A 16,431-nucleotide genomic window follows, 5' to 3' on the forward strand; every position below is an offset into this window, starting at 1 on the left:
TTGGCTATAAAAATGATCTGATCTGATCCAGATACAGCAATCTGATAGATATGGTCATTATCTATTATTCTGGGTTTTTAGTTTTCTCGAATGTGCAATATTGTGGATGCAACAGATTTTCGTCCTTTGTGGGGGCGGAAAGGGGTGCGGCGAAATTCTGAGATATACGTTTTATAGTGAGATCTAACAGAAGTGCGGATACCAAATTTGGTTACTCTAGCCTTAATAGTCTCTGAGATTTGTGGATGCCCCAGATTTTCGTCCTTTGCGGGGGCGGAAGGGGGTGTGGCGAAATTTGGACACGAAACGGTCAAGGTCCGATATCACAGGAGTGTGGATACCAAATTTGGTTGCTCTGGCTCTTATAGGTTCTGAGATCCTTGAACTCATATTTTGCAATTGGCAAAACCGACCATGAAACCTGTGTGTTAGAGAGAGACAGAGCGAGAAAGAATGAAATTGTTTTCTTGATTCTGGCTATAATAATTATACGATCTGGTTGAGATTTTACACTCTAAAACATATAGTCATCCTCTACGATTCTGCTTTTTTGGTTTTATCGTATCTTTAAAAATGTGGATGCCACAGATGTTCGTTCTTTGTGGGGGCGGAAGTGGGCGGGGCAAAGTTTTGAAATATTTTTGTAGCAGTGACATATCACAGAAGTCTGGATCCAAAACATCGTTGCTCTAGCTCTTATAGTCTTTGAGCACTAGGCGCTGAAGGGGACGGACGGACGGACGGACAGACGGACAGACAGACAGGGCTCAATCGACTCGGCTATTGATGCTGATCAAGAATATATATACTTTATGGGGTCGGAAACGATTCCTTCTGGACGTTACACACATCCACTTTTACCACAAATCTAATATACCCCAATACTCATTTTGAGTATCAGGTATAAAAATGATTTCCCTTTGGGTTTTCTTGCTTCGGCTTTCCAATAGTCTGCTAAATCACTAACAAAAAATACATATAATTCCCAAACAGCTTCAGACAAAAATTCACCTTTAATTTGTTTGGTGGGACGAGAGACAACTGCATTAATTGTTTTGCAGGTGAGCGGACCCCCTTCTTTTCCCCTTGCTATTTACCATCGCTTACTTTTTCTGAGTGCCAACTCCCTTTGCTGTTTCCTCCCTCAGATCACCTGCGGATAAATAACATTGAGGAGGACCATTTTTTAGATCAGCCCCCGAAGTAGGTCGCCCTACTTAAAAGAGTAGATAAAAAAATAAACAGAGAATTAAAAGTTTTGATAGATACGGGAGCAACTTCCTGTTATATAAAAAAGGGAATTTACGAAAATAAAAAAGAATTATCAATTTATAAGAAAGTTGCTACAGTTAATGGGTTTTCAATAATTAAATATTTCCATAATATAACTATTTTCAACACAAAACAAGTGTTTTATGAAATAGATGGAATGGAGGCAGATTTACTAATAGGATTTAACCTATTAAAGAAAATCGGAGCTGTTATTGATACAGGAAAGGGGACTTTAAGTTATAAAGACAATAAGGAGAAACTAATATATGACGAGGTCCTTTCTTTAAACAAATTAACCTTTATAGAAGGAAAAACCATCCTTCCCTTGAAGGAATATATAATAAAAAAATATTTTGAAGAAGAAAAAGAAATGAAAAGTGATTCAGTAAAGGTAGAAGGAAGTTTATATAGCTTGGGATCAAAAAATCCTGAGCACGCCGACGAAGAATTATCCGTCAATAGTTTGGGATTTAAATATCCTGAACCCGCCGTCGTTGCATTATCCGACATCCAAAGTTTTAATAGTTTGGGATTAAAATATCCTGAGCACGCCGTCGTAGAATTATCCGACACTAAAAGTTCGAATAGTTTGGGATTAAAGAATCCTGTACACGCCGTCGTTGAATTATCCGACAATGAACAATTTAAAAGTTTGGGATGCAAAAATCCTGAACGCGCCGTCGTAGAAATATCCGACATTCAAAATTATGCAAATTCTGAATTGAAAAAATGAAATTGTATAACACAATAACCTACAAAGAGGACAATTTAGAAAATCTCAGAGAGAAAATGGTATCTATCATCGAAGAAGACCATGCCAATATAAATTTACAGTTACCGTTCAGAACTGATATAAAAGGAGAGATTAACACTGAACATGATAGACCGGTATATGGCAAGCAGTATCCATACGCTTATTCGGTTAACGATTTCGTTAATAACGAAATAAGTAAAATGTTAGATGAAGGTATAATCAGACCTAGTAAAAGCCCATATAATTCACCGGTAATAGTAGTACCAAAGAAGGGAGTAAATGAGGACGGAACTCCTAAACATAGATTAGTAATAGACTTTAAGAAACTTAATGAAAACACCATACCGGATAGATACCCTATGCAAGATCCTTCAGTAATCCTTGCCAATTTAGGTAAGGCAAAGTATTTCTCGGCCATTGATTTAGAGTCAGGTTTCTATCAGATTTTAATGAGGGAATCAGATATTGAAAAAACATCTTTTTCCATAAATAACGGCAAATATGAATTTCTAACAATGCCTATGGGATTGACGAACGCTCCCAGAATTTTCCAAAGGGCAATGGACGATATACTTAGAGAACAAGTTGGGAAAACTTGTCACGTCTATATGGACGATATAATAATATTTTCAAAAACTATAGAACAACATTATAAAGATCTAATTCATATAATACAGATATTGCAAAACGCTAACATGAAAATTTCCCTAGAAAAGTCTAAATTCTTTCAATTGGAAACCAAATTTCTGGGATACATTGTTTCCCAAAATATCATTAAAACAGATCCAGACAAAATCTCCACAATACAAAACTATCCAATTCCTAAAAATATCAGAGAGCTACGTAGCTTCTTAGGACTAACAGGGTATTACAGAAAATTTGTCCGAAATTATGCTACAATTGCCAAACCATTAACAAAATATCTGAGTGGAGTAAATGGGAAAGTTTCACGAAGGGCATCCAAGAAAACATTAATACAGCTGGATGAACCAGCAATGGGAGCATTTAATAATTTAAAGGACAGTTTAATAGCACATATTGAATTAGTACAACCAGATTACAATAAAAAATTCACATTAACCACAGATGCATCGGACATAGCAATAGGTGCAGTTTTGTCGCAAGATGGGAATCCCATAACATTTATTTCTAAAACTTTAAGTAAAACCGAGCAATTATATGCTACTAATAAAAAGGAATTATTAGCTATTGTATGGGCATTAAAAAATTTGCGAAATTATTTATACGGAGTGAGTGGAATTGAAATACATACAGATCACCAACCTTTGTCCTTTGCAATGTCGCAAAAAAATCCAAATGTTGAAATGAAACGTTGGTATTACTTCATAGAAAGTTACACAACAAAAATCATTTATAAGCCAGGCTCAACTAACGTAGTAGCGGACGCTTTATCTCGGATTAAAATAAATCATATGACAGATAGTGATGTCGACCAGACAGATTCAGAATCAGACATAAATACTCAGCATTCAGCAGAGAGTAGTTTTGAAAACGTCATTCAAGAGACTAGCAAGCCTCTAAACCAATTTAAACAGCAGCTACTATTAGCGCAAGGGAGATTCACAGTTCATGAGTTAGTAAGAGTTTATGAAAATACCCGACATATTATTGAATTTGATACGGTAGACAATCTGCTAATCATTTTAAAAGAATTTATTCAGCCTTACTTAACCACAGGAATACACTGCACTTTAGAAGATTTATACCTTATCCAAAATAAATAAATAATAAATAAATAAACTTCATAAATAAATTTCTCTTCACGAGAAAGTTCCTCCAAGATGTAGTAAATTCAGAAGATAAAGCTATAATTATAGAAGAAACACATTGCAGAGCCCATAGAGGACTAGACGAAAATTACAAACAAATAACTAAGCTGTATTATTGGCCAAACCTGCACAAAAAATTAAAAGAATATATAAAAAATTGTGAGATCTGTAACAAAAACAAATATCACAGACACCCTGTAAAAATTCCAATTGGGGAAGCTCCCATTCCAGCAAAAGAAGGAGATCAATTACACTTAGACATATACTATGCCCAAAACCTAACATTCATAACTTGTATAGATTCTTATTCCAAATACTTGGTGGTCAAGAAAATTCAAAGTAAATTAAACATTGAAAATAAGGTAATGGAAATTTTGCAACACTTTCCGTTAGCAACATCTTTAATGACTGACAACGAACCAAGCTTTACTTCAGCACAATTTAGATCATTCATACAAAGAAACTTAACAAAGGGTAACCTAACTATTTATTATGCTGATCCCAGACACAGCACCTCAAATGGTCAGGTAGAAAGGGTACATTCCACACTAACAGAAATAGCGCGGTGCATCAAGGATGAACTAAATCTAACAGATTATTCAGAAATAATAATAAGGGCGGCACTGAAATATAACCTGACGATACATTCAACGACCAATCAAATGCCATATGACATATTGTATAACAAAATAGAACACAAGCATAATCCAATATTACTTAAGGAAGCTCAGACCAAAATGCTTAAGCTACATAACAAAGATAGAAGAGAAAAAGATTATAAAATAGGAGAAGTAGTTTATGAAAAGAAATTCGGGGAAAGAAATAAACTTCAATCCCGATAAAAAGCAGGTAGTTAAGGAAAATCGACCGAATAAAATTATAATCAACAATAGAAACAGAATTATACATAAAGATAACATCAAATATTAAATATTTTCATGATGACTTTTTGAAAATACAAAATAAAGTAAATGAATTGACTGAAAATAATAATAAACAATTTGTAATAAATTCCAAATTTTTCAAAGAAATTGAATTGCTATCAAATTCATTAAAAAATGTCATCTTCAATGAAGAAACGATACTGAGAAAGCATCGTTTAAAATTAATAACTTTTGACCTACTAAATTTAGTTGATACCATAACCCTCTTAAAAGTAAACATTTTCAATACAAAAATTTTAAATAAAAACGAAATAGAGGACATTTATAAGCATGAAAAACATCCTGTTGAACTGTCTGATCTGCTGGACATTGCAACGGTTAAAATAATTCGAAATGCTGATTTAATAATCATTTACATAAAATATCCTCAAATTAAAGATATTTGCAAGTTTTACCATGCAAGAGCCATCTCACAAAATTATGGAATGTTAGTTATAAGTGAAAAAGTTTGTGAATGTAAGGAGAAATACTATTTAATGAATAATTTTAAAAGTGAAACTTTTAACAATTACGCACAAATAAATTTAAAGAAGACCTGTTTCACCAATTTACTTAATGGCTTTAAAGCCAACTGCACTAAAAAAAGGGAAAAAAACAAAGAAATAGACATCATTCAGGATGGTGCCATATTAGTTTCAGGCAAAAATATCGTAAACAATACTACTTTGTTAGGATCGTATCTCCTTATATTCAACAACACAATTGTAATAAATAATATAACCCACATAAATGATAAGGGTAAAATTCTAAGATATATATCGCATCATAGATGTAAAGGACAGTGTATCAAGCAGTTAGCACTATCCCATCTAAATTAACATTTGAACTTAAGATACCATCGATAAGACCTAACCGATATAACCAGACTTAACCGATGTTTAAAAGACCTAACCGATAAGGGGTTATCGATACGGGAGTCGGTTGTTGGAAGTAGAAGCAGAAAGTTGAACAAAAAGTCGGAAGAACAGACTCATTAATTGCACATCTTAAATCATACACTTTGTACTCTTTTTCGAAAAACACTATTAATAAACGATACATTATTATTAATCTTACATTTGGGGGCTCGTCCGCGTCGAATACAGAGCTCGGAGTGTGTGAAAAAGAAAAACAGAAGAAAGCAGAAGCTAAAGTAAAGCTGTAAAGTTGTTGTTGGTGGCTATAAACATTAAGTTGAACAATCCAAATTCTGTGAGCCTAACAGTAGACACGGAGTTTAATAAAAGATCGGTCGTTTAATTCGGTTGGAAAATTGTGAAATTCATTGTCGCGCCGCAGCGTCGCCTTGTCCGTGCGCAGTACGTACAAAAGCAGAAAAAACACGCACAGACACGTTGTGTGTGATACACACTTATAAACAGAAAAGACAAGCACTCGTCGGGTACACAGACACAAGTCGAAAAGAGCCGCAAAATGATGCAAACACCGCCGCCGTTGCACTGGAAAGAGAGAGAGAAGGAAGAAGCTGTACCAGAAACGTCGCGCCCGAGTGCAAACGAGATGGAAGATTTAGAAAATGCAGAAAACAATAGTGATGACAAGATTGATCAAATGATCAAGTTTGAAACTGCTAGGTTTGAAACTGCTTTGCGATGAGCAACGAGAAATGAAGATCGCTCCAGATAATTTTACAAAAGTTGTGAGCGATTGTGATGGAAAATCGGTTCCCATAGAAAAATGGTTTGAGATATTCGAAAAAAATGCCGACGCATATGAGCTTACTGAAAAGCAAAAGTATGTGCAGGCCAGAGGAAAAATGACCGGTGCAGCTAAGCTTTTCCTTGAAGCTGAATGCGTGTGCACCTATGAGGAACTCAAGAACGTATTATTGGATGAATTCACATGTAGCTATAACAGTGCAGACATTCATAAGCTGCTGCAAGAAAGAAAGAGGAAGAGTAGTGAGTCGATGCACGAGTACTTGCTGCAGATGAGAAAAATAGCAGCAGTCGGACATGTTGAACACGCGGCTGTTATAAGCCATATTGTGAACGGTCTGGACATAAGAAACGAGTATAAGTATGCCATGTATCGCTGTAAGACCTTCAGGGCCTTGAAAGAAGAGTTCGATATCTATGATCGTTTGAACATATCGGAGAAGAAGGGCAATAACGAATAGCATAAAACGAGTTTCAAGCAGCAAAGTGGGCAAAGCGGTAAAAAAGAATATTGCTATAACTGTGGATCAGGAGAACACAAACGCAAAGACTGCAAAGCCGAAACGAAGTGTTTTAAGTGCAATCAGAATGGTCACATTTCGCGTAACTGTCCTTATGAAGCTGATAAAGTTGATAAAGTTCGCGTCATTTTGGATCGCAGTCGCATGAAAAAAATTCAAATAAACGGCATTGTTGTTGACTGTCTTGTGGATACAGGGTCAGATGTAACCCTAATCAAAGAGAGTATGTTGAAGACCATGAAACGTTAAACTTTTGAAGTGCACAACTATGTTGCGCGGTCTGGGTCAGATATCAACAAAGCCTGTTGGATACTTTAATGCAGAAGTTACCGTGGATAAGTTGCAGACCACACAGAAGTTTTTAGTAGTCCCCAGTAGCCAGATTGATTTCGACGCACTTTTGGGGCATGATTTCATTAAAAAGTTCTGTTTCGTCGCTGATATGCAAGGATACACGTTTTTGAAGCATGTCGCAGATCCTGTGCCAATAGATGAGCATGCTCTTATATATAATGTAACTGAAGAGTCATCCTTTGTAGCTCCGCCGCAATATCGAAAAGACGTTGAACAGATGATAAGAAACAGTTACCAAATGCCCACAGAAGTTGCAAAGCAGTCTGCAAAGCAGCATGGTATTGCTGGACTGCTTCCCAGTCCCGATCATGGAGGAAGTCTTGGAAAAGCTGCAGTCGGCTAAGTGGTTTACCATAATGGACCTTGAAAACGGATTTTTCCATGTGCCTATGGAAGAGCAAAGCAAGTCGTATACGGCCTTTGTTACAAAGGAGGGATTATTCGAGTTTAATAAAGCACCTTTCGGATTCAAGAACTCGCCAGCTGCGTTCATTCGGTTCGTAAGCTATATTTTTCAAGAATTAATCAACTCTGACATTATGCAGCTTTATATGGACGACATAATTGTTTACGCCGCGTCGCCCGAGGTATGCATGAGGAAGACAAAGTTGGTCCTGGAGACAGCTGCGCAGTTTGGCCTAAAGATCAAGTGGAAGAAATGTAGCTTCATGCAGCCACGCATTAGCTTTCTGGGCCATATCATTGAGGACGGGAGAATCTGGCCCGGCAAAGAGAAGACAGCAGCTGTCAGTCGGTTTGCTACGCCCAAAGACATTAAAGCAGTTCAAGCATTTCTGGGACTCACAGGCTTTTTCAGAAAGTTCATCCCTGGCTATGCACAAGTTGCCCGGCCGCTCACGAATCTACTCAGGAAGGAAGCAGTTTTCAACATTGGCGAAGCAGAGCAACAATCGCTAAAAAAATTAAAGAATCTGCTTGTAATCGCACCTGTATTACATTTATACTCACGAGAAGCGCCAACGGAACTCCACACGGATGCATCCAAAGAAGGTTTCGGAGCAGTTTTGTTGCAGCAGCTTGATGGCAATTTCCACCCGATTTACTATTGGAGTAAAAAGACTACACAAGCCGAGTCCAAACGTCACAGTTACTATTTGGAGGTCAAAGCTGCATACCTCGCACTCAAGAAGTTTCGTCACTACCTGTTGGGGATCAAATTTGATCTTGCCACTGACTGTGCGGCGTTTAAGCAGACAACAACGAAAGTAGATATACCCAGAGAAGTTTCCCAGTGGATTCTGTATATGGAGGACTTTACATTCAAAGCAGTACACCGCCCAGGGGACAGAATGAGACACGTGGACTGTCTCAGTCGTTTTCCGCAGACATGCATGTTCGTGACGGCGGAGCTAACAGCTCGGATAAAGAAAGCACAGCAGGATGACGATTTCATCAAAGCCACAGTTGAGATCCTGAAGCAGCACCCATATCAAGACTACAAGCTTAAAGGAGGCCTTCTCTTCAAATCTGTAAATGGCAATGACGTTTTGGTGGTTCCAAGGCTGATGGAAAGGGAAATCATTCAAGGATCGCATGAAGTTGGTCATTTCTCCACAGCGAAGACAATGCACTCAGTTCAGCAGCAATACTGGATTCCGCACCTTGAACGGAAAGTAAATAAGTTGATTACTAATTGTATCAGTTGTATAATTTTCAGCAAAAAGTTGGGCAAACAAGAAGGCTATCTTCATTGCATTGACAAGGGTGACACACCACTATACACGCTGCACGTTGATCATTTGGGACCAATGGATGCGACAGCCAAGCAATACAAGTACATTTTTGCTGTGGTAGATGCATTCTCCAAGTTTGTGTGGCTTTTCCCAACTAAGTCAACAGGTCACGAAGAAGTTGTGAAGAGGCTGAGAGATTGGTCATTTGTGTTTGGTTTTCCCAAGCGACAGAGGAGCAGCGTTTACATCCAACGCATTCAGCGAGTTTCTTAACGAGAACAAAGTCGAACATGTGTGTACAACGACAGGTGTGGCGAGAGGCAACGGTCAGATTGAGCGGGTGAACCGTTCAATTTTGGGTATCATCGCAAAGCTCTCAGCTCAGGAGTCAACGAAGTGGTACAAGCATGTGCCACAGGTCCTGATGGCGATTAATTCGCATGTGCATTCTACGTTGAAGTCGTCGCCATTCGAGGTCATGTTTGGGACAAAGATGCACAGACAAGCTGAAAGTCGACTATTGGAGGTGCTCAACGAGGAGTTGGTTACGCAGTTTAACAACGAGCGCCAAGAACTGCGTGACCAAGCGAAACAAAACATTCAGAAGGCGCAAGAGGTGTACAAGCGCTATTATGATAAAAAACGACGACCTGAGCACGGCTACAGACTAGGAGACATGGTCGCGATCAAGAGGACGCAGTTCGTCGCAGGACGCAAGTTGGCCAGCGAGTATCTAGGCCCATATGAAGTCACCAAGGTAAAGCGGAACGGTCGCTACGACGTCAGAAAGGTTGCTCAGGTCGAGGGGCCAAATATCACAGCAACGAGCAGTGACAATATGAAGCTATGGCGTTTTGTCTCAGAGAACGATGATATATTATCATCTGGGACAGATGAAGATGAGCAGGAGGGCCGAATGTAAAGGACAGTGTATCAAGCAGTTAGCACTATCCCATCTAAATTAACATTTGAACTTAAGATACCATCGATAAGACCTAACCGATATAACCAGACTTAACCGATGTTTAAAAGACCTAACCGATAAGGGGTTATCGATACGGGAGTCGGTTGTTGGAAGTAGAAGCAGAAAGTTGAACAAAAAGTCGGAAGAACAGACTCATTAATTGCACATCTTAAATCATACACTTTGTACTCTTTTTCGAAAAACACTATTAATAAACGATACATTATTATTAATCTTACATAGATATAGCGATTTTGAATTAGTTGATTATATACAATCGAATGATAAGCAATTTTCTTTTGATAATGTTAATATTTTAAATCCCCTTATAACATTAGGTAATACGGCCTTACCATTAACAACATTATTCTTAATCATTTTGATATTGATAATGTTATTTTACTTCGGCTATAAATTAACCAAATTTGTACTTATTAAATCAATAAGAATACCGTCAGAAGAAATAGTGGAAAGCAACATTCAAATACTGTCAGAAGAAATTAGAGCTCTATCAGAACTTCAAAATGTATCGGGACGAAACATTTAAGAATGGGGGGAGTTAACGTACCCAATTCTATTGAGCTCTTATACGAGTTGTAAACAATCTTTGGCTTTCCAAAACGAAAACAATTTCAATCTTGGGCCTCCGCCTAATTGATTTCTAAGATGTACAATCTCAAGGGCTCCCGCCGCAATCCCAATCTTTGACACTCGCCTAAATGGAAAACCAATGTTTGCCCACACCCGGCTTCTCATAAACAATCTCACTCCCGGCTTTCTGCAGATCCTGCACTTTAGGCATTTTACAGTTCTCTCTTTGGATGACGAAATCCAATACTCGGGATGGCGAAATCAATTGAAATGTTTATAGAACAACTATTCCCGGAAGGGATCAACGATGCAAAGATCAGAAAGTTCAAGTCAGTCTTGATCCAGAAGCGACACCGCAAAGTCGAGCTAAAAATTAAGATCGCGCAAACCCTTTGTCCGGAATCCTTTGTGACCCTCTACTTAAATCTATATCAGTGAAGTTAGAAGTAAAATAAAAACTTTTTAAAAACACAATCCGCTACCGCAGTTATTTAATTTGCATGCGAATTCGAAACTAAATTGGGCGCCATTTGTTACACTTGGCTTGTTTCCCAGAGGACAATGCCGGCTAGCTGTCGACCCCAGGGCTGGGTAGTTCCCCTTGCCCGCCAAATGTAGACAAAAAAGGAGACATACTACTTCTCGGGACATCAAAACTGACAACAACCTAACAACAACAAAGAAAATCATAAACAGACGGCTATCAAGTGGGTGAAGCTTGGGTGTTATCACTTCGCGCGCCCGCCCTACCGTTGACCAAACACAACGTTCATTTTGGCCACCCTCTGCTGGAACGGTAACGGCTGGCCTAATCCATGGCTTACGCCACGCGTCCTCCCTCTATTTTAAATTTAATGCATCATGCTTCAATATATATCCAAGCTTTAATAATCGTAAATTGACAATTTCATCTTTCTCATTAATAAATAGCTATACTCAAAATTATCACTAACCACTAAGAAACACCAAAACGTTCGACACAAAGGCAAACAAGGAAATAACTGCTGAAATTTCGTTCAACCAACAGGGATACCCTCACCCATACGTAATGGAATATGTGTAGTTGAGTGGATCCAGTTTTACGGGAGTTAATTTAACTCGGGCCCCTACGGAGACTTAACATACCAAGAGCTCTTGTTAAGGGTCCCCGGGACATAAACAATAAACAATATTTTTCCACAAATCGCTCGACCAAATACGGTGGACTGATGGGACCCCCGCGTCACCCACTAAGAGTTAATCTTCTGGCACTGAACAGCTGATCGCAGATTTAGGTTCGTGAAAGGTGTTGGTGTTTTTACATATTTTTTTTCAATGGCCAAGATTTGACGTTAAACGGTTTAAGCTAATACTAATTACTAAATAAAGGACAACACACGGAACAAAATAACATTTAATGTGGAACGGTGTTTGGAGTGCGGATTATGTTTTTTTTCTTTAAGTTCAAACGACGTGGGCGATCGCTGGCCGTTGCCGGTCAGCCCTAAATTTATATATAGTTCCGTGTATACGTGTGCGCGTGTGTGTGTGTGTGAATAGGGTTTCGGGGTTATTACTTGGTGAATGAGACCAAACGTGTGGAACGCACTGGAAGGCGATGCAACGATCGTGCGGTGTGGCTAGAATCGCCCTGGCAGCTAAATCGTCCTCTTTCACCCTCCCCCTTCACACGTCCCGCGCTACTTGGCTCACACACGCGCAACTGGAACGAACTCACTCAGGTTCCGTTGGGCAGTCTTCTTCTCTGCAGTCGACTTTCTCGAACTCCAGTGTCCCTCTCCAGGAAACCTTCTGGCCCGGTTCTGGTGGCTATATTCCTTGCCGGCTGTTAGTAAAATTTTCTGCACTACAACCTATTTTATCGCCCGCCTTTTCTGTACTCACTTCAAACTTTCTGTTTTAAGCACAAAATTTCAAATTTCGACGTTACTCCGTCCACGCTCCACGATTTCCATAATCCAATCCACGTTTTCTAATATTTTCACTCCTATTTATCCCCTTTTCCCTTACTAATACCTATAACTAATCCTATTCTCTTCCTTATATCCCCAGTAACGGCTCCAGCTCCCCCCGATGTCACAATACACCATCGAGCCTCCCTGGACTTCCGCTAGATGGCGCGTCGCCCTCAGCCCTGGCCACCTATCGTTCAGGTGGGACTGGAACACACTCATGACTCTTTTCAACTTTTCATTTTATATCCATTATGCTGCTGTCTTGGTGGGATCGTCGTCTCCACGATCACCAATTTTGTTTCCTTTTTTTCTTTCAGGGCACGTGCGGCCGCCACCATTCTCCACCGGAAACTTCTTTTTTTTTCTTCCTCGCCCCGTTTCCTTTCCTCCCACGCAACTCTGCCACTGCTTCCCAGGATCCACTATAGATGCCGCTGTCTCTTTCTTCTCCAGCCCTGATACCTATCGGCTCTCTCCACAACCGCCCATAACAATATATTTCCGCAAAAATAATGAAACTGAAAGAATTTTAGCGCAGTTGATGTGAAAGATATCGTAGCGAAGCGTTTTTTACACGTAAAGAGAAATGTGAGTTGCGCATCTGTTTAATTAAAAAGGGGGTTGGGTGGGTTAAGTTCGTTTTATTCTTCGGTATATTTTGAGAATGAGATGGTATATTTCGGTATATTCGTAGTGTCGGGCGGTCACTGCTAGCAAAGATTGGCCAAAAAAAAAATTTAAAAAAAACAAAAAAAAATGCGAATTGCATCCAATTGCAATATTTGAAAATCTAAATCATCTGTGAAATTGCAAATTAACGGTCCACACGTGCGCCACAAGAATTGCGTGGCATCTGGTGAGGGGAGAATAAACCGATTTTGTGGCTGAAAAAACAGGCGGCGGCGTCAACACGCGGAAGGAAGGAAGGAGCCGGGAGCTGGTATATGTGCATAGCGTCTGGGGATAAATAATAAAGAGCAATGGACGTGTACGACGTGAGCGACGACCTGGTCAAGAAGCTCAACGACTGGAAGCTGATTGGCATAATTTCGGGAAAGTTCAACGAGTTGAAGGAGAACTACTCAAAAGTGAACTTTGTCGAGCACGCTCTGATCGACTTTAAGTACATGGAGAAGATCTTCCTGAACGTGACCCTGCGAGAGGACAAGTGCAACAAGAAGAGTGTCGAATTCCGCATGCTTGGAAACGAGCAGTTCTCCCTAAAGAACAGGAAATACTTTCAGGTGAGTCAATCCTCATCCCAAATCTAGTTGAACTAACCTCCTGCCTCTTGCATTTCAGGCCTTGGAGTTGTACAACAAAAGCATTTGCTTTGCCGAACCCAACTCAGAGCATCTCTCCATAGGCTATGCCAATCGGTCGGCAGTTCTCTTCGAATGGAAGCGCTATAGGGACTGCCTGGCCAATATTGAGCTGGCCCGGAAGGCGAATTACCCGGCGAGACTAAGCCACAAGTTGGACAAGCGAGAACGTGACTGCCAGCAGCTTTTAGAGCAGCAGGCCCCCGATGTGGTTCCTCACGAGTTCAAGCTGAGCTTCGATTCCCATGCCCAGGTCCCGTATATTGCTGACTGCCTGGAGCTGAGGGAATCGTCCGACGAGGGGCGCTTCGTTGTGACCAACCGGGATCTGGTGGTTGGCGATCTGATTGCTGTCGAGCAGCCGTTCTGCTCGACTCTGTTGCCCCCGATGCGGTATATTCGGTGTGCCACCTGCAAGCGGGAGAACTACCTGACCCTCATTCCCTGCGATAGCTGTTGCTCCGTCATGTTCTGCTCCGAGGAGTGCAAGCTTCGGGCCATATCCAGTTTTCATCGCTTCGAGTGTCGAATCATCGATTTCTTGCACCGCATGTTCAACAAGATCCACGGCATCGCCCTGCGGACCACCATGGCTGCCTTGGACCTGTATCCCAGTGTCGAGGAGCTGATGGCTTTCTGTGAGCAGCCGCAGAACCAGCACAAGTGCGCCTTCGACTTGGATTACAACCAACTGTCTGCCCAGGAGCATTACCGGGCTATCCACGGACTTGTCACCAACCAGCATCTGCGATCCGTCTCTGATCTCTTCCAGCGCTCGGTTGTCTGTGCCGTGCTGAAGCACTTCATCATCGAGTATACGCCGCTCAAGGACTTCCTGGGCGGCGAGGATGGGAGGAACTTCTTTACGGACCTACTCTTCAGGCATCTGCAAACATCACCCTCGAATATGCATGGCATCGATCTTGTGGAACAGGTGAACGAGACCAAGGACGATCAAACGCACTCATCGGGTGCCTACGCCTTCCTTTCGCTGCTGAATCACTCTTGTGCGCCCAACACCCTCCGAATTTACGAAGGAACCAAGGCATACCTGTTCGTGCTTAGGCCTATCAAGGCGGGGAATGTTCTCTACGACAACTATGGGTGAGTGATTAACCACAAAACCTCTCATTGGCACGACTAAGCTTTAACTCGTCTTCTCAAATGCAGCGCCCACTTTGCGGTCTTCAGTAAGCAGCAGCGGCTAGACACTCTCTCCATGCAGTACAGATTCGATTGCAAGTGCGAGGGCTGCGAACTGGACTACCCGACCTTCGGTCGAATGCCGCACAAGGCGACAGTTCCTTCGGTCACCGACGACACGGACATGAAGTCGCTGGGTGCCTACAACTATGACTTTGCGACGAGCAATTACACAAAGTACTGTGAATTCCTTACGCAATACGGCGCCGCCTATCCCTGCGAGCAGATCAGCTCGGCCGAGGAGTGCCTCAAAATGGCCCTGCATATCATGGTGGATGCAGTCCCGCTCAAGGCAAAAATGTAATCTGACTAGACATCAACTTAACTCCCACTTCCTCCTGTATCCTGTGTCCTGCGTCCTATATCCTGCATCCTGTATCCTGCATCCTGTATCCTGCATCCTGCATCCTCCTTCCGCATCCCCCACATACGGACGAACTCTTTCGGAGCTGATTGATTGAAAGAAGCGTATTAAAAACAAAAGCAAACAAGTAATTAATTACGATACATTTTGTTGCTATAAGTCTAGACTCTAGGGAAAAGGCAACGCCAGCAACCACCAGGAGTACACTTAACTTTTATTGTAATTTGTAATTGTACATTTCGACCGATATCCTTAGTTCTATTTTACTTTGCACCACAACACAGCAACAGCACACCAGACCAGACACCACACATTTCACAGTTGTTGCAAGCTCAAAATTTCAAATGATGATTTATTTTGTCCACGTCTTTGAATATCTTCGAAGAAAACATTTATTCGAAGCATGCTAAAAGAGATACAAAACAGAATCCATAAAACCGACACATGTTTTTATAATTATTTTACAAAACACCCACTATATGAGAAATACAATATTTTTTTTATACCCGATACTCAAAATGAGTATTGGGGTATATTAGATTTGTGGTAAAAGTGGATGTGTGTAACGTCCAGAAGGAATCGTTTCTGACCCCATAAAGTATATATATTCTTGATCAGCATCAATAGCCGAGTCGATTGGGCCCTGTCTGTCCGTCTGTCCGTCCCCTTCAGCGCCTAGTGCTCAAAGACTATAAGAGCTAGAGCAACGATGTTTTGGATCCAGACTTCTGTGATATGTCACTGCTACAAAAATATTTCAAAACTTCGCCCCGCCCACTTCCGCCCCCACAAAGGACGAAAATCTGTGGCATCCACAATTTTAAAGATATGAGAAATCCAAAAACGTAGAATTGTAGAGAATGACCATATCCTTAAGACTGCGGAAGCTGAATTGGATCGTATTATTATTATAGCCAGCATCAAGAAAACAATTTCATTTTTTCTCGCCCTGTCTCTCTCTAACACACACGTAGCATAGACGGCTTTGCTTAGAGTAAAACATTAGCGCCTAGATCTCAGAGACTATAAAAGCTAGAGCAACCAA

General features: G+C 40.7%; 1 protein-coding gene across 1 annotated transcript; it reads left to right on the plus strand.

Moving 5' to 3' along the window:
• The first annotated feature begins 13,197 nt into the window (after positions 1-13,197).
• On the plus strand, positions 13,198-15,827 carry LOC108159137 (SET and MYND domain-containing protein 4). The gene is made up of 3 exons (XM_017292131.2): positions 13,198-13,741; positions 13,800-14,923; positions 14,990-15,827. Exons 1-3 carry the CDS (start codon positions 13,478-13,480, stop codon positions 15,324-15,326), a joined length of 1,725 nt encoding a protein of 574 aa, XP_017147620.2. The 5' UTR covers positions 13,198-13,477; the 3' UTR covers positions 15,327-15,827.
• Positions 15,828-16,431: the final 604 nt, after the last annotated feature.

Source organism: Drosophila miranda (genome assembly GCF_003369915.1).
Source record: "Drosophila miranda strain MSH22 chromosome Y unlocalized genomic scaffold, D.miranda_PacBio2.1 Contig_Y2_pilon, whole genome shotgun sequence".
NCBI classification, from domain to species: domain Eukaryota; kingdom Metazoa; phylum Arthropoda; class Insecta; order Diptera; family Drosophilidae; genus Drosophila; species Drosophila miranda.